This window comes from Xenopus laevis, chromosome 6L (genome assembly GCF_017654675.1).
Source record: "Xenopus laevis strain J_2021 chromosome 6L, Xenopus_laevis_v10.1, whole genome shotgun sequence".
NCBI lineage: Eukaryota > Metazoa > Chordata > Amphibia > Anura > Pipidae > Xenopus > Xenopus laevis.
In genome coordinates, this window is record NC_054381.1 from 92,211,430 (window position 1) to 92,232,462 (window position 21,033).

At 40.4% G+C, this 21,033-nt stretch overlaps 1 protein-coding gene across 1 annotated transcript in view; it reads left to right on the forward strand.

Annotated features, from left to right (window-relative positions):
* Nucleotides 1-2,587: 2,587 nt before the first annotated feature.
* The window catches only part of pxdc1.L (PX domain containing 1 L homeolog), a 31,370-nt gene continuing 12,924 nt past the window's right edge, over nt 2,588-21,033 (forward strand). The window contains exons 1-2 of the mRNA XM_018267748.2: nt 2,588-3,578; nt 20,518-20,609. Of these exons, the coding sequence (XP_018123237.1) occupies nt 3,323-3,578; nt 20,518-20,609 (348 nt within the window). The 5' untranslated portion in view covers nt 2,588-3,322. The remainder of the gene's footprint in view (nt 3,579-20,517; nt 20,610-21,033) is intronic.

Sequence of the window (21,033 nt, forward strand, 5' to 3'; positions counted from 1 at the left end):
CTATTCAGTGGGCTGATAAGGAGCTGTTTAAGGCCCTTGTGTACTTGAAATGCCAGGGAGTATACAGAATTCCAGTCCAGACTTGATTAGAGAGATGCCCATATGTTCTGGATAGTGATATCCATGCTCATTTGTTCATTTTGTTTGTTAAACCTACAATCACCATATTATAGCCAAATCTGATTCTATGACACTCAGATTACATGGTCAGTGCTGTAGATAATCTATCCCTGTCCTAGGACACAAATCCCTCTAATAGTAGTCAGTTAAAGGGACACTGTCATACCAAAACTCAAGTATTCTAATATTAAAGATATAAAGTTTTATACAGAAAGTATAATTATTTAAAATACACATATAATATTTAGGTAGAGTAGCACTGTCATCCTTAGTGTTTTGCTAATATCTGTATCAATGGCTCAATCTACAAGTTCCAACTAAAGCGAGAGTTCCATTTGCAATATTATGTCTTACAGTACATGGCATTACAGTGCCCATTGTCTACATTCAGCAATGAGCCCTTTTTTGCAACAAAGGTGTAAATCAAACCTGGACTAGGGGTAGGCAAAAAGCCTTCAAGAGGCACCTTTGTTGCGCCCTAGGCAGGTGCCTCTTCTGCCTACCCCTAGTTCTGGCCCTAAGTACACGTTACAGCAAATGCTTGGATGGCTAGCTTAAGACAGAGGTCCCCAACTTTTTTACCCATGATCCACATTCAAATGTTAAAAGAGTTGGGGAGCAACACAAGCATGAAAAGTACCTGTGGCAGGTGCATTTCTGGGGGCCTGGAGTCCTGAGGTGGCCTTTTGCATGCATGCATGCAGGTCCGGACTGAGAATTAAAATAGGCCCTGGCATTTCAGGTACACAGAGGCCCAATCAGCCCATAGAGAGGCCCAAACAGCCCCCACCAGCCCACTAATTACTGACTTTCTATGGCACCTTATAGCAGCCCTTCTGGCATTTGCCAGAACCCACAGATTGCCAGTCCGGGCCTGCATGCATGCATTTGTAGTCTCTGCACTGAAAGAGCAGTAATTCAGATTTATAAATCAGAATTTTGGTTCTTGAAGTTACTAGGAGCCATTTATTGCTGCCATTAGTAACTTGCAGGCTAAAGCTTGCCTGCAAGAAGCAAGAGACTAAAAAATAAGCACCAGCTTTGAGACCACTGGGAGCAATATCCATGGGGTTGGTGATGAGCATGTTGCTTGAAAGCCACTGGTTAGTGATCACTGTGTCCAGAGAAACTAACTGACCACTTATTAGCAGAATTTGGCAGGACTGGACTGGGAATCAAAATTGGTCCTGGCATTTGAAGTACACAGAAGCCCTCCGCCACTTCACTAAATAGTGACTGTCTTTGGCATCTTACAGCTGCTTCTCTGGCATTTGCCAGAATGCACAAATTGCCAATCCTGGAATAGAGGTCTGCTTGGAAACTGGGGGCAATGGCAGTCCCTAAGATGCTTTACAGGAGAGAGAGTGTTTATTTTTGCTTTAGTTTATATAAAACAAAAGTCACTCACCTAAGGCCTCCATGCTCCATATGATACTGAACTGGGTCCCCCACAATACTCAATCTCCACCAGGGACACCCCTTCCCACATTCAGTACATGACAGATGTGTTACTTGGTATCATTGTTAATTTAACAAGCACCTTTAAACCAAAAGTAAAAACTCAGCAATTGCTACTGTATATTCCTTATTTGCAGCTACTGAATTGCATGCTCAGTTTACAAACCAGAATTATCTGGTGGGCCACCTGCATGATTTTTAAGAATAGCAGTGTATATTATTTGCAATATTTCTTTCAGTGTCACAACCAGCAGTAAATGTCTGCCTTTGTATACAGTAGGTAGTAAACAGCTATGGATGACACAAATATTGTGTCAGGCTTGTCTCCAGCTGCTGGAGCTCCCAACCAAGTCTCCTTAATTAAGAGGAGATGTAAAGCAGAAGGTGGGGTGAAAGTGTGGCAAACCAAGGGCCTAAAAATTATGAATCGCATCATTTGAAGAATAGAGAGGCCGCTATATGTGTGTACAGGCCATAGCCTAAGTTATTACTACCCAGACCAAAACAAGTGACATATGGGCTTTGTCTTCTAGCTTTAACGGAAAGTGGTGAGTGGTGACTATTTAGCATGGAAAGTAATCGTCCCATGATATGACCCTCATGATATGACCGATGTCGCCAAACGAGCGGATCTCCCTCCGATATGCCCACCTTGAGGTGGGCAATATCGGGCTGATCCGATCGTGGGCCCTAGGGCCCAACGATCGGATCCTAGCGTTCGCCAAACGGGCGGTCGGATCGCGGGACCGCATCAACGAACAGATGCGGCCGCGATCCGACGGGATTTTTAACCCCATCCGATCGAGATCTGGCCGACTTTCGGCCAGATCTCGATCGGGGAAGCCCGTCGGGGCCCCCATACACGGGCCAATAAGCTGCCGACTTGGTCTGTCGGCAGCTTTTATCGGCCCGTGTATGGCCACCTTTAGTTAAACACAGAAAGCAGTGTTTCAGGGAGGGAGGGCACAGGAGGGCGGTGCTGGAAGGGCCCTAACCTGGCATGTGACATCCCTGTGGTGAGATCGCCTTGCTCAAGGCCTGACCTCACTGTGGAGGGTTCAGCATTCCTCGCATGGAGAAGCCAAACCCACTTTTTGCAAATACACAGCTGGAAAGTTGTGAGGAGCCCCGGTCTGTACAGCCATCAGTGATGTGGGAGAGAGGGAGGTCCGGTCTGTTCTGTAACACTAGGAGACACACACAGGCAGACTGGGGGTGGGAAGCAAGAAGTGAAGCGGACACGTAGCTGCCACAGCCCTTCTCCTGACAGTTGCACCCGCTCTGCATCTTCCTCTACTGCGACTCTCTCAGCAGCTCGCCCCGGGGAACATTCTCACAAGTGCTAACTTTGGACAAACTCCCAGGAGCGGCTTTGTGCTTTATTGGAGACACATGGGGCTTCTCCTAACTATGCAGGGATGTGTTGCACAATGTGGCTTTTATGTGCGATAATATAAGGACAGAAGGAGTCTGTGCGACTGATGTGCTCACTTGGATAGGGGCTTGAGCGACACTTGGCTGGAATACACTGGCAGGGTAACTGAACAGAATTATCGACTGACAGCGCAAGGATCTGCTCAGTCCCTGAACACTATCGGCCGGAGTAAGTGCGATGCGCTAACATAAGAGCATCTGGATTCCTTGGAAGTGAGCGACAGAAGCCGCGCCAAGCTTTGTAACTAACCCTGGTGCCTCTTGCGTCTCCTGTTGGGATGTGGGTGCGACGGCCTGGCGAGGGGTGAGGATGGCATCGGCTGTTTTTGAGGGTACCTCCCTGGTGAATATGTTTGTGAAGGACTGCTGGGTGAACGGGATCAGGAGACTTATCATTAATCGCAAGGGGGACGAGGAGGAGTTCTTCGAGATCCGGACAGAATGGTCAGACAGGAACATATTGTACTTGCACAGGAGCTACTCGGACCTGGGGCGACTCTTCAGGAGGCTGCTCGACTCTTTCCCTGAGGATCACGGCGAGTTGTCCCGCTCTTCTTTGCTGGAAGGTTTGTTTGTTGCATCCTGTTTGCTAGAGTATACAGGTGCCAAGGTAATGGCAGGTTTGTAGGAGAATCATTGATTGGCAAAGCCCACAAAGTCCCTCACAGCTTCTGTTAGGCTGATGGAAGACAGAAATATGTTGCCCCACAGTGGGCGAGAAATCTTCAGAAAACGCTTTCTCACCCGCAGTAATGTAAATCGCTGGTCTGCAAAAAGTTGCTTCTGCTTTCAGAATTCTTCTAAAATTGACTTGTGACAAATCTTACTGTCTACAATGTCTCTTAAGGGTAAGGACACACGAGGAGATTCAGGGAGATTTTGTCGCCTGGCTACTAATCTCCTTGTCTTTTGAGCAACTATCTCCCTGAACTGCCTCAGCGTTTTTCCCCATAGGCTACAATGAAAAGTCGCCTGCGCTAATGCACACACGGTGATGCGTTTTCAATAGTTGCCCAAAGTTGCCTCAGTGGCAATTTCAGAAGACAAGGAGATTAGTAGCCAGGCGACAAAATCTCCCTGAATCTCCTCGTGTGTCCTTACTTAGGGCAGAAACATGCTGCGATTTCTGGAGATTAGTCGCCCAGCGACAAATCGTTTCTTCTTCTGGCGACTTATCTCCCCAAACTGACTTCTCACTGGCTAGAACGTAAATCTAGCACTCGGATTGTTTTGTTTTCCGATGTAGCCCGAAGTTAGCAGGGCAAGCCCTTGCAATTTTATTAATGCGGTGCCTGTGTGCCGGTGATCCTTCTAGTACCTGGCAGGCCAGCAGAGCCAGGGTTGGACTGACCCCGCTGCAAAACCCCTTTCATGCCTCAAGCCCCAGCCACAACCCACCTTGAACCACGCCACTCACCACCGCATGCGCATACCTGTTTTTTTTTTGCTGCAACTGGGCCAGAGAGGGAAGTCGTGGGTAGGAATACTGAATTCGGTCAGGGAACGGGTCGGGGTCAGTGGGCCCACAGGAGCCGCGTCCCACCCGATTTTTGTCCTGATGTCCGACCCTGCGTGGAGCCAAAAACCATGCAACAGACCCAGTGTCCGCTGAGGCAGGGACGCAAATACAGAGGAAGCAGACCCAGTGGCTGCAGGGGGCCAGGAGGTGTAGGGGCCCCATGAGGCCCTAATTAATTTGATGTGGGGCCTAGTAACATCTAGTTACGCCATTGCGCTCATGCTCCCCTCTGCCCCAGACCCCTCCGTGGTCGCCAGGTCTGTATTGTCGTAGTTACGCTACTACACAAGAACAAGTGCTACTATTTGGGAAGAAAGGTTCCATCCTTATGCCACAGTCCTGTTATTAATGGGGGACCAGGTATAATACTGTATCTGTTTTTAACATCCTAAACTTTTGTATTTACATTAACTAAATTGCATACCTAAACTGCTCAGCTACAGTTCCTGTATATACCTTCCCACAGCTAAACCCCCGAGGAGCCATCATATGGATATCCATTGTGGTAGTATCTCATTATTTGCCTCTCTGAACCAACACCAGCTATTTATCTGCTCATATATTTCAAATGGTACATGCTTGAATCAATCACATTGCTTTGTGCACTTTCATAAAGTAGCAAATGCAGTGGTTATAACCATATTCACTCTAATGAGGAAGACAGCGCCTTTGAGCTCCGCTACTCTACATAGAGAAGTGAGATTGACATTCAGGGACACTTTTTGCACGAATGCATTATGCGGAGAGAAAGCAGGGATGGGGAACTGTTCAGGCTAGTGGATGGGGCTTTTCTTATTTCGGGGGGGGGGGTTAAGTTCTCCTTTAAAGTGACACTGTCATACCAAAACCCTTTTTCTAACTAGGCACTGCCCCTACAAGACAAGAAATTGCACTACAAGACAGTTGTACAATAAGCCAGCAGCTAAATGTTGTAGGGTTGCAGTCTTAAGAGGATTAAAAATGAGAAATATACAGTAGACCTGGAACTCTTAGCCCTCTTGCAGAATAGGAGTAGTTGTTGGATTCAAGGCAGCCCTGTAATAATTGCCTGCTATAGACATTCTATACTGCATGTCTGCATGGTACTCAAACTAGGAGACATTGAATGGGACACTACCCTCATTGACAGAGGTGTAACTACAGAGGAAGCAGACCCTGCAGCTGCAGGGGGGCAGGAGGTATAGGGACCCCAAGAGGCCCTAATTAAAGGGGTGGTTCACCTTTAAGTTAACTTTTAGTACGTTATAGAATGGCAAATTCCAAGCAACTTTTCTATTGGTCTTCATTATTTATTTTTGATAGTTTTTGAATTATTTGCCCTTTTCTTCTGACTCTTTCCAGGTTTCAAATAGGGGTCAGTGACCCCATCTAAAAAAACAAATGCTCTGTAAGGCTACAAATGTATTGTTATCGCTACTTTTTATGACTTTCTATTCAGGCCTCTCATATTCATATTTCCGTTTCTTATTTAAATCAATGCATGGTTGCTAGGGTAATTTGGACCCTAGTAACCAGATTGCTGAAATTGCAAACTTGAGAGCTACCAAGCTAAATAACTCAAAAACCACAAATAATAAAAAATGAAAACCGAATGCAAATTGTCTCTGAATATCACCCTAAACATAATACTAAAAGTTAACTTGAAGCTGAACAACCCCTTGGTAAAACAGGACAATCTCTGAATATGTTGGGGGCCCTAAAATTAATTTGCCTTGGGGTCCAGTAACATCTAGTTACACCACTACTCTCTGAATACCATGTTGTTGATCACAGGAGCAGCTCTATGCATCCATTCTAAGGGGCAAAGAGCTGTGGGCAAAGTGCAAAAAACAGGACACTGCATGATAGATTAGCTCTAGTAACTATAAAAGTGCAGCACTGGAAGGTATGTGTAGGATGGGGTTGGGCAAGGGCACATGTTTGTTAAAAATGTTAAAATAAAAGTGATATTGATACCTCCTTTAAAAAAACAGGAAAGTGTCAGACTTCTGCAGGAAATGCAACATCTACATCATTCTTTGCTGCTCTCTGCAAACCAGTTAAACATGAATATATGATTCTCCAGCAACTTTCTTGTGGTCTTACTCATGCTGCTTAAAGCCACAGTGGTGTGTAAAAACTGACTGCAACCCAGTTTTCAAACAGTGAAGCTAAAACAGAAAAAAGCAATTTAAAACAATATTATTCTATTTTGCTCTTAAACCACACTTCCTTCTTTTGGTATTTCTAACTTTTTTGGACAGAATCCTTGTGCAGCTGAGTCACATGATCATGTGATTTGCACAGTCTGGTTTAAATAGGAAATATATTCCTATTAATAATTCAGTTTTTTGGTGCAACTGTTCTTGCAGCATGCCAAAACCTAATAGATAAGAATTAATAGTACAAACAGCTCCTTGACTTTGGTTTGTAATAATGTGTCCAACTTGCCATATCTTCTAGTGTGAAAAAGATTTGCAAAATTGGTACAAATATTACATGATAACATGCACATTTGTGGAATCATAATAACAGACCGGCTAGCAAGGACTGATGTTGGGCTATATGGTATAATAACATTTGCGTCACTACTAGGCAGTGTCGGACTGGCCCACCGGGATACCAGGAAAAGTCCTGGTGGGCCCTTGTGCTTCTAAACATTTAGCCTATTTCATGGTCATTCCCTATTTCTATGAGAAAAAGAGGCTAAATAGATGAAATAATCAATTACAGTATGTAAAGAATAGAGACTATAGAAGAATAGAGGTTGAGTGATGAGAGAATAATAATACTGAGAGTGGGCCCCTGGTCTAAGGTTTTTGGTGGGCCCCATGTCTAAGGTTTTTGGGTGGGCCCCTGGTGTCCCAGTCTGACACTGCTACTAGGTTTACTTTGATGACTGTGCTACACATATTTAAAAGGCTACAATATTATTATTATCCTTTATTTAATTAGCACCAACATAATCCATAGGATTTAAAAGAGGTTATACATCATTCACATCTGCTCCAGTGGAGTTTACAATCGAATCTTCTTATCACATTCACACATACTAAGGTCAGTTTTATCTGGAGCAGGAGCATTTCTAGACCCCTTGTAGTCTTGAGGTAGCCTTTCCTTTGCCACCCCCTCAGCACTAACTAGAGAGTACAAACATATTCTCTACAATAGAAGAGCAGAAATTCAGATCAGATTTCAACTCTTAAAGGAGAACTATAGCCCCCTTAAACCCCCTTAAACTGGCTGCCATTGCCCCCAAGTTAGCCATCAAATGGGGTACAAACAGACTGATCACATGGTGACTCCACTATTTAAAGACTATTACACATGACAGCCCTGGCCAACTACAGAACTTCCAGGGAACACATTTACTTGGATAGGGAAACAGCAACCCCTCCCAACTGTGAAGTAGGACAGCATTTAGTTGGCTTAACCATTATGGAGAGTGACTGAAGTAAAGAGGAGCCCTGGTATAGATATTGGTCTACTCTATATAGTATATGTGAGTGTATGCCGATTGAGTGTGTTTATGTATGTGAGCTTGATTTCATTTGGAGGGCTTGAACTTGATGGACTTTGTATACATGCAAATTACCTGTTAATTACCTTGTGTAATTGGTAGACCTATTTAGGATTAAGGTCAGGCATTTCCAAACTATGGGAAAGATTTTGTGAAGTTCAGACTCCGAGCATACTAGTTAGGGCTAGTCCACACGGGGAGATAGCGACGCGTTTGCGGTCGCGGCGACAAAGCTCCGCGACCGGCGCAGGCGACAGTTTTGTATGGGCGCCTATGTAAAAACGCCTGTGCTAACCACACGAGGCGATGCGCTTTTCAACAGTCGCCTGAAAAAGCCTGGCGAGGCATTTTCAGGCGACTGTTGAAAAGCGCATCGCCTCGTGTGGTTAGCACAGGCGTTTTTACATAGGCGCCCATACAAAACTGTCGCCTGCGCCGGTCGCGGCGACTGTCGCGGCGCTTTGTCGCCGCGACCGCAAACGCGTCGCTATCTCCCCGTGTGGAATAGCCCTTAGGGACTGCAGGGAGTGGTAATAGCAACTGAAGGCTCATAAGCTAGACATCTCTTATTTATGAAGTTTGGTTTTCCTCATTTTCATGTCATTTTTCTTGAAAAAAATTGTGAAGCTGTGGTGGCAAAGCTAAAATAATTACATAAGTAGTATTGCTTAATTATATGACTTTTTAGTCAAATTATACTGAGTATCAGAAATTGTGGAGAGCAGCATAACTGGCTGATTCCCAGAATGTTTGGCTGTAGCAATATGAAAACACTGCACGTGGCACTTTATAAAAAACACATGTGGTCTAATCTCATACAAAAAGAGGGTCATTATCTTCTTATAACTAAGAATATTATGTACAGGAACAGTTTTCAAGCCACAAACAGAAACAATTGGTCATTAATCTAGAGCAGATTTAGATGTTTGGGGGGCCCTAGACAATACAAAACAGCTAGGAATAAACCTATGACTTTCTAGTTGTGAAAGTAAACAACTATGATCCCTTCAAGAGCCACCACTGGTAGCTAACATGTGACAATATTTCAGCTGTCATTTGGCATGTACCTTTATTTACGCTGGGAGTTTGGGAAAAATACAACTTTGGACAAAGAAACATGGCAATTTGTAGGTGAATTTATAAATGAGCCCTATAGCCTGCTATCAACATATTTTAACAATATATTTAATATATGTAGATTAGAAAGAGAAATTTTACCTTAAAATGTAATTCTAGGACAATTTCCAGTTACATGATTAACTTGTTTTTTTACAATCAAACAAAAAAAGTGATCCCTTATTAAATAAATTTATCCTGCGGTAGAAGCGGAGGTCTGACCTTAGTCAGTACAAGTTAATGAATTAAAAAAGAGGAAAAAGTACCCCACTAGCTTCCAACTCGCTCAGCAGTCTCTGGTAGTTTAAAGCTACCTAATTATAATAATCTCAATTGCGTGCAAATTTACTAATTATTTTATAATAATCTTATAAATTCAAAAAGTGCTTGTGCTATAATTTAACCGGTTAAAATCCCAATTGATTATGAATTAATTAAATAAATGTGATACAATTCATTCTATTATATATGCAGGGGTTAAGAAAAATTGGTACTAATATGCCCTTAGCTATAATCAATTCTATTTCACGATAGTGTATATCCTTTTGCAACAAGGTGTATTAGTCTAAAATTTAATAGTAACCCCCTCCAATCACTAACTTAAAGTGATTGGAGGGGGTTACTATTAAATTTTAGACTAATACACCTTGTTGCAAAAGGATATACACTATCGTGAAATAGAATTGATTATAGCTTAGGGCATATTAGTACCAATTTTTCTTAACCCCTGCATATATAATAGAATGAATTGTATCACATTTATTTAATTAATTCATAATCAATTGGGATTTTAACCGGTTAAATTATAGCACAAGCACTTTTTGAATTTATAAGATTATTATAAAATAATTAGTAAATTTGCACGCAATTGAGATTATTATAATTAGGTATCTTTAGGGTAAGGCCACACTAAGCGATAGCGCGGCGATTTGACTCGCCGCGACTATTCGCCGCGACTTTTAATCCTCAATCGCTGGCGAAACTTTGGCGCTGGCGTCTATGGGAAATCGCGCAAAATCGCCAGCGTAAAAACACACGCGGCGATCTTTTTTCTATTGTCGCTCGAAATCGCCTAGCGAGGCGATTTCGAGCGACAATAGAAAAAAGATCGCCGCGTGTGTTTTTACGCAGCGATTCCCCATAGACGCCAGCGCCAAAGTTTCGCCAGCGATTGAGGATTAAAAGTCGCGGCGAATAGTCGCGGCGAGTCAAATCGCCGCGCTATCGCTTAGTGTGGCCTTACCCTTAAACTACCAGAGACTGCTGAGCGAGTTGGAAGCTAGTGGGGTACTTTTTCCTCTTTTTTAATTCATTAACTTTTTTTTTAGTTCACTGACCCTAACAAAAGGCATTTGCGTACCGTTACAAAATAATGGATGAAATATGGATCAGCAGTTTCTCAACTGGCAGAAAATCTGTGGTGGAGAAGCTGCTGCCTTTGCCATTAGCCATAGTCATTTAGCATTTTAAAGGGGTTGTTCGCCTTCCAAACACTTTTTCAGTTGAGTTGTTTTCAGATAGTTCTCCAGAAATAAAGACTTTTTAAAAATTGCTTTCCATTTTTTATTTTTTACCATTTTTCCAAAATCTCAGTCTGGCAGCTCAGTGATCCAGGTGCAGATTCTGAGCTGTTACAGTTTTGCAACATTTAGTTGATACATTTCGCAGCAGCATCTCTGGAGTATTAGCAACTATTGTATCAATTCTAACAGCTGCCTTGTAATGAAATGTAGGGATTCTGCTCAGCAGGGAAAAAGATAAGAAATGTATCGACTAAATGCATCAATTCAGAAGAGTTCAGAGAGTCGGCAACCCCCGTCCCATAGCAGCTTTACAAAGGTAAAAAAAAAATTGCACTTTCACTTCAATATTAGTTTAAAGAAAGTAATTGGAAAACATTTTCTGGTGAACTATCTGAAACCAACTGAACTGAAAAAGTTTTGGAAGGTGAACAACCCCTTTAAGTTTCACTTTAGTGGTAGAGAATAGTAATATGAACAATTTGGCAAATGGTAAACTGCTTTGTTTACTATCTGCGGTGTGCTAAATGTTTTATTCCAATTTCCCAATTAAGTTTAAAATATAGTGCAGCTTCACAGCTTGGTTCCATCACCTGTCATGTTAATTCTGCTTTATACTGATCTTGATTCCAGTCTAGTGATCTTCCTTAGTCTCGCCTCTGACCCTGAAACATTCCCTCTGTAGTTGCCAGTCAGGCTTAAGGGGTGGTCACTTGTCTCAGCTACTTGTAAATAGAACATATTAATTTTTGTTGCTCTTTTTCCATTGTCTTGAAAGGATACTGCATCAGTTGGCAGGAAAAAGGCTGTGAGATGCCAGCAGCTGACAGAGAGGCTTTGTGTGTGCTCTGTAGATTGCCTGAGGATGCTCTTTCCTCTTGCGTTCAACTTTGGCCCTTCAGCCTTTCTGAGCAAACTCTAATCTTCTATCCTCGCCCAGTGTAGTTCTGTGCAATGGAAATAGCCTAATTTTCTTCTCTTTCAAGAGCCTAAAGGAACGAGCCTAATAAGAACAGAGTCTAGATTGTCAGAGCAATAAAAGGCTAAGTGAACATTTTCAACACCGGGTGCCTTTGCAATATTTAAACTTGATGCACAATTTTGGATTTCTGCTTTCTTCGTTGCCATAGGCGATGATCTACATACTTTTTTCTCAATAAAAGGCTTGTTGACTTGAAAGCATAATCCAGAAATATTCTATAATAAATATTCAACATAAAGTTGATTTATAGCAAAGCTGATGTAAGCACACTGACTTATACAGTGCATAGTGAGAACAGCAGATATATATCAGCGGATATTTCTTTATAGGTAACTGACCATATAAATATTTAATGTATATCATTTAAAAGCAAATAGCCCATAGTGCAGAAAATTCCTTTATGTTATGTGAATAATTTTTAGAACATGTTTTTAGGAACCAATTTAAAAGAAACTTTGTTGCTGATTTGCCTGCACAAGTGTTAAATTGCACCAGTGTAGTTACCAGTAGCAACCAATTAGTTTTGATTGATCTGCTTCAAGTTAAAATTTGAAAAATATATCTGATAGATTACTTAACACGTGTCATATTTTAGCTATATTTTTTATATTTTTGATACCCAAAACTGGATTTTTTATTACTTCTAACTACTGGGACACCTAAAATTCTGAAGCCTTGTGTAGATCATTCTAGTGCAGTAGGAACAAAAATTTGTTTGTAAGCATGGATCTGCCATTCAAAAAATGCCAATGTGACGTTTTCAACATAAACTGTAGAACCATACATAAACAGTGCCGTTATAGTGCTTGTGGGAAATAAATCAGACATCCATTTAATGTCAGTAGAAGTCAGTAGATGCAATTTCTGAGTGCCCTTGTGAGCAGTTATATTTACTTTTATGTGTGTAAGCAGTTATTCTTATTGACCTAGAATATAAATTGGAATGATTATTATCATGCTTTTTTTTTATAAAATGCCAACAAATTCTTCTGGATAAAATGAGACATCAGGTCAGAGGGCACTTGCCATGAGAATTTGAAGGGAGATAAGGCTGCAGATCTTTAAAGGAACTCTATTGCCACAAACATAACTCGGTTTCCACTTACTTACGTACCACTGTAAATTAACTATATATTTTTAAGTTATCTTTGGGAATTATTTTTGCTGCACATCATCAGTCACTAATTGTCACGTTTGTAACACTGGACATGATTTAATTCAGTGAGAAAAAATACCCTCTTAATTCAATTCCAGAATGCTTACCGCATTTGAATCTCTCCCTGCTAATGGAGCATAATAAAGAGCAATTATAATAATGATGGGGTGATGCTTTGGCTATTAAAGACAGGCAGAGCAATGTTCCTTATAATTAATTGTTTACAGAGTGAGCAAAAATTAGCTTTTATTTGCACTTTTAAAACATTGTGGATCCAATTCAAAACTAAACCAAGTTTTCCTATTAACAGGCTGTGAGACACAGAACTATGGGTTGGAATCCACCACCAGGAGGCAGGACATTAGAAGAATTAAAATATTAACCTTCCCTCTGATGCTACAATCCCCACAATTCACCAGAGGGATTTGATTTTTCTAGTGTCCTTTCTTCTTGTAGCTAATCTAATCCTGGAACCTGGGTTTGTCCTATAGATCATCACGGAGTTGTCCACACAACATTATCAGGTCACACAACATCATCAGGCCTCACAACCTAACAGGGTCAGAAGTGATACGCAGCAGGTAATCCTCCCCAGATGGCAGATGGAACTCTCTATCACATTCCCCTATGTTTAAGTACCACCATCTTTTCCAGCCTGGTGTCTACTCCTACTAACCCTCACAAATGCTACCTACTTAGCTACCTCCTTTTACACATTCAGAAAGCACATGTTACTTTCAACCAGCCCTGTACTCTGGTCCCAAGCCCAATTCAGGCGGTAACAAGAAGTTTCCTCCTACTTGTTTCCACCTGCTCTCCAGTGGTGAGATTTACAATAGGCGCTCTTACTCCTACTAACACCTATTTACGCTCAGTGCAGTTGCAAACTATGCACTTCACTCCTTTACCACTTTTTACCATTTTTCTTATTGAAGGATTGTTATTCCCTCAACACCCCTCGTTATCCTGATCCTGTAGTGCTGTTACTAAATCACATACTCAATGTACTGAATCCACCATCCTTCAGATGAGTTTTGGCCGGGTTAAGTTGGGACAATCCACCAGGCAAAAGGAAGAGGTAAGACATCCCAGCCCAAGTCTGACAAGTCTAATCCAGCATGATGGGCAGGGGCTCTCTAACATTCAGGCGGTTTGGCATTAAATGACTCAAGACTTTTGGATTCACAAAATAGTGCCCCTAGGGACCACTCGGACCCCTATCCCCAAGCATACTTCTTGATGTCTAGAGTTCCCAAAGAGACACAAAAACATGCTGCCTTCCACTGGGTCATCCAGAACATGTTTCAGAAGGATCTCAATACCTTCACTCATCCCTGCCAATTCAAGATGGAGTCCATGCATTCTATCATTGCACCCATGAATCCTAGTGAATTTTCCGCGTCACTCAACATCATGGGTGCACATCAGTAAATCCAGATGTTCTGATCATTACCATTATAATAACGTCAGGCTGGGGGGCTGGGGAGGAGTTCTTGAGAACCACGCAGCTCAGGAAACTTGGTCACTAGCTAAATCTCTCCTTCCCAGAAAAGTTTAATATTTCTGTGAGATGACGAATATATTGAATATTCATTTTCACAATAGTTCACCTTTAATAAGTTCATACATCAAATTAACCATGTTCTATAAGATAGACTGTCCACAATCTTTAACCCTCACTTTTTAGCTGGGTGAGGGCAGAAACAGGATCCTTTGTGTGCCAATATAGGTGCACAAAGAAGAATTATGCAGTACATGCAGCTACACAACTGACAGAAAATATACATAAATGTCCCAGCATTAGCTTTTATGACAACAAATTGTCATTCTCTTCATTTTAGTATAAATGGCCTTCAAGGTTGGTAGAGGCTCTTATTTAGCAGGTTGTAGTCACATTTAAATGTATCAGAGTGGAGATCAGTATTTAACAAAACTAAAAGATATTTTCCCATATTAGTTTAATATGGGAATGCTGGAAATATACTATATGCTATATTTAGTCACCCTTATGTTATCTGATGCTTTAATGTTTTGACCAGACTATGCATGATTTAAGACTTTTTAGTTTCCTATCACTGTCAGATATACAGTATGATAATTGAACCTTTTTTATTGCCTACTTTAGAAAAAATGAATAATTTAGTCACACTGGTATTAGGCCAGAAAGGCAGAACTTCTGCTTGAAGTTCAAAGAATTTACATTTAAAATTACTTCTGTTATTGTAATGTTGGAATTCCGTACTCTACAAATGTGTGCTAGACTAGAGGCAAGTGTGGCATTATTTTCCAGAAACCCAATATCCAGAATGCTCCAGATTCTGGAAAAATAATTGTATTTATTTTTTAATGTATTTCCTTTTTCTCTGTAATAATACAACAGTACATTGTTGTAATTAATCCTAACTAAACTGCATACATCCAAAACTATCTGCAAAAACCCTAGTTCCCAATCATTCCAAATATCTATGAAGATTCTCATTTATCCAGGTCATGATATACAGTATCTAGTACAATTAAGGCAACTGGGCTTTTAGAGTTTTTCACCACTCATCCGAGTGACTTCCAGTTATGTACATTGAAATATTAACACCTGCCTCAATGAAAATCATGGTACCATTGTGACTGGATCACACTTTCACACATCTGTGAGTTTCATCCACTACCTTACTGAAGTTCAATGAAACCATTGTGATTGGATGTCTGTGACTTTACTACCTTTAGGGTTTAGGGGGAAGATTTATCAAGGGTGGAATTGAAAATTCGAATTTGGATTTTCTAATTTTTTATGGAGAAAACTGTCAAATTTGACTCAAGTTTTTTTAAAAAATTTTGAATTTGAGATTTATTATGCTCTGGCCCTTTAAGAATTCAAATTCGACTATTTGCCACCTAAAACCTGCCAAGTTGCTGTTTAAGTCAATGGAAGAGGTCCAGAGATCAATTTGGAAATGTTTGCAGCCTTCCTGACATTCAAGTTTTTTTCAGAGAAAAAACTCATATTGAGTTTGATCAAATTTGATTTCATATATTCGTATTTTCGGGTTGTTTCAATTTGTCCAAGTTTGAAAAATTAAATTTTAATAACAATTTTGGATTGGGCGAATTTATGGGAGTTTAGCCGAGTTTCAAAAAACTCACCTTAATTCGAAATTCGACCTTTGATAAATGTGCCTCTAAATGTTGAGGAATTCCCTATCACTCAGTTTAACTGAAGAAGCTGCTTGGATGAGTGGTGAAATGTTTTCAAGAAAACTCTAAAAGTCCAGCTGCCGTTTAATTTAATTTTACCAGATACAGTAAAGTAGTGCAATGCTGCCATTGGGCCGTATCTGCCTGCTGTGACAGCTTACCTTGTGTTTAAAAGTTTAAAAGGTATCAGTACTGAGATTAACTGGCACCTGCATTATTTAAACCTCAAATTCAGATAGTAAGCTTTAAACTGGCCACAGACGCAAAGATCCGATCGTACTAATCAACGTACGATCGGACTTCCCCATCTCCCGACCTGCCACTAACCATTCCGATCAAATGAAGTAGTAAAAGAACAGATCAGCCGATGTTCTGCCCCTGACAGCAATCGTACGAAAGTTATGTCTGACAAAGTGACAGTCTCCCTCTGAAAATTAGACGATTGGCAATACATGCAGAGATATTACCCGTAGCCGACAGGAATCTTTTAACCTGTCTGATCGACTAAACGACTGATCTCCGCCGGATGAAAAATGTTGGGACTCTCCACACACGGTCCGAAAATCTTACGAATCCTTGATTCCTACGATCAGATCTTTGCGTCTATGGCCAGCTTTACACTTGTAATTTTCCCTGCATTGTTCACACCTGTATACCTCTTTTTTTCACATCCCTAAAGCCCTGTACTATTCACACCTCAGACCCAGACTAAAGGTGCCCACATTGTTCAACTGTTCACACCTCATACAAACTGCTGGAGGGGCACCAGCACTGTGTCACTGTATGTAGCACAGTATGAACTGTTCATTTTAGAGTGGTCCTGATAGGTTTCCCTGTCTCTTGCTCTATTTTGCCTTCCCTGTGCTCTGTGTGTGTCATACTCTGCCTTCCCTATGTTCCCTGTGTGTGTCATACTCTACCTGTGGGAGGTAAATCTGGTGGGGGTTTGTTAGCACTTGTTAGGGGGTCCCCAAGGTGTTTAATCATGTTCTGGGGTGCTGTATTATGCTGTATTATAAGTCTGGCATGTACAGTATGTGATGTTTTACATTAGTACAAATATCTTGTGTGTATCCCTGCTTAATACTATTTAAATATTTAATCCTTTGTAAAAGATTCAACCGAATCTGAACCCTAATTTGCATATGTAAATTAGGGCAAAGGGGAGGAAGAGAATAGCTTGCTCTGTGCGTGGTTAAAAAAAAAATTCACATGATTTTTCGGATTCTGTTCAGCCAGACATTTGAATTTGGCTGAATCCGAATTCTGCTGAAAAAGGCTGAATCCCAAACCGAATCCTGGATTTGGTGCATCCCTAAAAAATGAAAGACAATTAAAAACTTGCTTTGAATTAGCCAAGGCAATCCACCCCTTTAGCGATCCATTTTTTAAAGTGTGTCGCTTTAAAGTGACCTAAAGTTAAATTTAAATGCTTTTAGAATTTGGCAATAACACATGCTTACCTTTCAACTGCTTTATGTGTATGTCTATTTTAGTTGCATTTGTTAAGCTATTTTAAGTATTTCAAATCAAGAAATTACAACTAAATAACTAAATGCAAAATTTTCAGCTTCTACTTGAATGGGCTGCTGGAAGGAATATGCTAATTCTGTGTCACACTCTGCCATCCAACCCAGATAAATAACCCAGCATTCTCTTTAGAACCTTAACCACATATGACATTCAAATTCACATTTGCCTTCATAACGTTTTCCTAAACTAATCAGAACTTTCTCATTTTTTGTTCTTGGAAGCTGACAATGAGGAAGCCTGCTACACGCTATAGCTCATATCTGATCATTTACAATATTCTAATTGATTTCTTAACGTTCATCTATATTAAAGTAATTGAGGTTATGTCACATTGATTTAATCCAGTTCAGCTTTCATGGTTTTCGATTAAAGGCGTATGATTTCATTGAGGTTTCCTCTCACAGATCAAGAGGCAATAACAAAAATATCCTATGTATTGAAATGTGGAGAAATGCAGAAAAATGCCTTGTTAGGCTTTGGATTTGAATTCAGGTCTGTGGGGACAGATTTGCAAACCAGATTCTGCCAACATTACAAAATCCCACTTGCTTTTTAGGGCTTGGCCCAAGTTCTTGGATAAAGATACGTGAGAACATTTCTGGGGATATTGAATGATTCAGGTTTAGAAATATGTGAAAATGCTGTAAAATTGTGAGGTAGAATGTAAGGTTTTTTACTCTGGATAATTTTTTGGTTTCTGTGGTAATGTGAACCAACGTTTATAAAAGTAAGTAAAAAGAATAGAACATACAAAATAATAGAAGAAATTGCTGAGAGGCTGTACACCTTTTCTGGAAAGAAAACACTGATCTTCCTAAATCTGATATCATTCTTCTCTATGAACAAAATTAGCATTAAGTATAATTATTAACACCCATGACAGTAAAAAAAAGGGGCTCCAGGTAGCAGCCTTGCCAATAACACACACAAAGACTTGTTTCAGTTGGATAGATGCAAGTGCTGGTGTGCCAAAATTCATAAAACTGTTCTCATTAGGTCAACGTTAACTTCACACATGCAATCCAAACGTATTGCAGCATGCAGCATGGCTAGAGAGAAACTGACTGTGATCAGGGCTGCTCCTGCCATGAGGCAAGGTGAGGCAAAACGTCATCTCTTGTAAATTTAAGAGCCAAATTTCTATCTTTTTTAAACCCAGGAAATTCATTGCTATAGTTCTCATTGAACTAGCGATATGCCCCCTCTTTTACACACTCTAAAGCTGAAGTTTTAAGCATGGAGCGGGAGAGGGGGGGCGGCATTGGGGATGCCTCAGATGGCAGCACCCCTAGGATCGCCCTTGGCTGTGATAATGTGTATAGTTCACTACAATCCGGTAACCTATATTGTATGCATGTGGGAGGGGGTTTATGCAGAAACTTGGGCAAAGATTGACCCGGTTCTATAACTCAGAATAATTAAGGTCTAGTGACTAGTGTACTAATAAGAACGACCAGTTATTTCCTGTAAGCTCACTAAACTGATAAATGTGATCATTTTATTCCATCTACTGTTACTGTAGATACTGAATTTCAAAGGTTCATCAGTGATCATTGGGCTGCAAGCCTCATTGGTCCCACATTGTTGCCACTTTATATTGTTTAAGCATAAATGAGCAATCGAATCATGTAGCTTAAAGGGGTTGTTCACTTTTGAGTATGATGTAGAGAATGATATTCAATTTGCATCTTAACCAATCTGGTAACTAGGGTCTAAATTATCCTAGCACCCATGCATTGATTTGAATAAGAGACTGGACTATGAATAGGAGAGGGTCTGAATAGAAGGATCAGTAATAAAAAGTAGCAATAACAATACATTTGTAGCCTTCCAGAGCATTTGTTTTTAGAAGGGAGTCAGAGACGCCCATTTGAAAGCTGCAAAGAGTCAGAAGAAAAAGTCAAATAACTATAAAACTGTAAAAAAAAAACAACTGAAAGTTGCTTAGAATTGTCCGTTCTATAACATCATAAAAGTTACCTTAAAGGCGAACCATCTCTTTAAAGTTAATGGGACTTGGCACAAATCGTGTTCTGTCGCCCAGCTACAAAACCTAGTAGAATATTACAAATTTGTATGAAGTATTTCACTCTTTTGGCCACCTACAACTCTGGATTCCCCAGCACCTGTTTGTTCTCTTACTACAGTAGTAATAACTTCATACTCCTGAATTGGCCCCAAAACTATCTAAAACTTGTGTTTTTTTAGTATAAAATCGGAATTGAAAAAAAAACACGAATTTTTCGGAATTTGTTATACCCAGAGGATGAAAAAAGTCCAAATCCAAAAATCTGGCATCTCAGACCTGCGGAGGTTGCGAGTCAATGGGAGAAGTCCCAAAGATTTTTTGATCGGTGCTGGGTTTCATGCAATAATCCAAAGTTTTCAGAGTTTTCAGGCAAAAATCTTAAAAAATCGGGTGGAAATTCGAAAAATTTGTAAAATTCGGATTTTTACCAGCAAACAAAATTTTCAGGGAAGCGTATTGATAAATATGGAGAAAAAAAACATAAGTATTTGGTCTGAGTTTTTTCCCGATAATATTGAGATCAATTCGGACTTTGATAAATGGGCCTCCCCGTGTGTGCGGATACGTAGATATATTCTATATTACAGATAAACCTCTTATAAAGAGAAACCCCATGTCCTTGGCATTCTGGATAATAGATCCTATATGTAAAATGTGATAGTAAATGTGTTACTGAAAGAAGGAAAAAGTAGGCTCAGAATGAACCTGAAAATGACAATGACATGCTACTGCAACTAGCAGTTTACTCATTTAAAACAGCAGGGTATTTTGTTTGCTTGTGTAACTACTGCAGGCAACGTTCCCTCTAAGAATTTTGTGTGAAAACACATAATTTAGAACTCATTTAAGGCACTCACTCCGCAGAGGGAACATTGCTACAGGAACATTTGTTTGTGTAAACTAGTCATTACAGTTCCTTTAAAAGAACATGGAGACTGATATGTAATTTCCCTTTATTTTAGGTCTTATTACAATTAAAGATGCTCATGAAATTGAAGCAAGACTTAATGAAGTAGAGAAGCTTTTGAAGACAATCATAAATATGCCTTGCAAGGTATGTATTTTGCTGCTTGCCTTTTAAGGCAAATATTAGAATATCTATGAGTTAATATCTACTCATCAGTGATGAGTGGAGATGCCTTAGTGTAGAAGACAGCCATTCTCTGTATTTATGCATATACGGAAGCTGCCATACTGAAAATATTCAAGCAATCATATCTTGTGTTGGTGACCACTATTGCAGTCTGTGGTGAGCGATTCTCCTTAAACTAGCAGAATATCCATTACATGAAGTCCCTCTGCTTTCCATAGTGGGTGGTACAAAGATTATCTGCAGAAAGAATCCATCACTTACCAATGCAAATAAGCGATGGATCAGTTGCATGACTGCTTTCAGAAGCAGTGTGAAGATTGTTTCTTAGATCTGTACTTGTGTACTTTGTGTGTACTTCTTGTAATTGGGAATAAAAAGATTATAT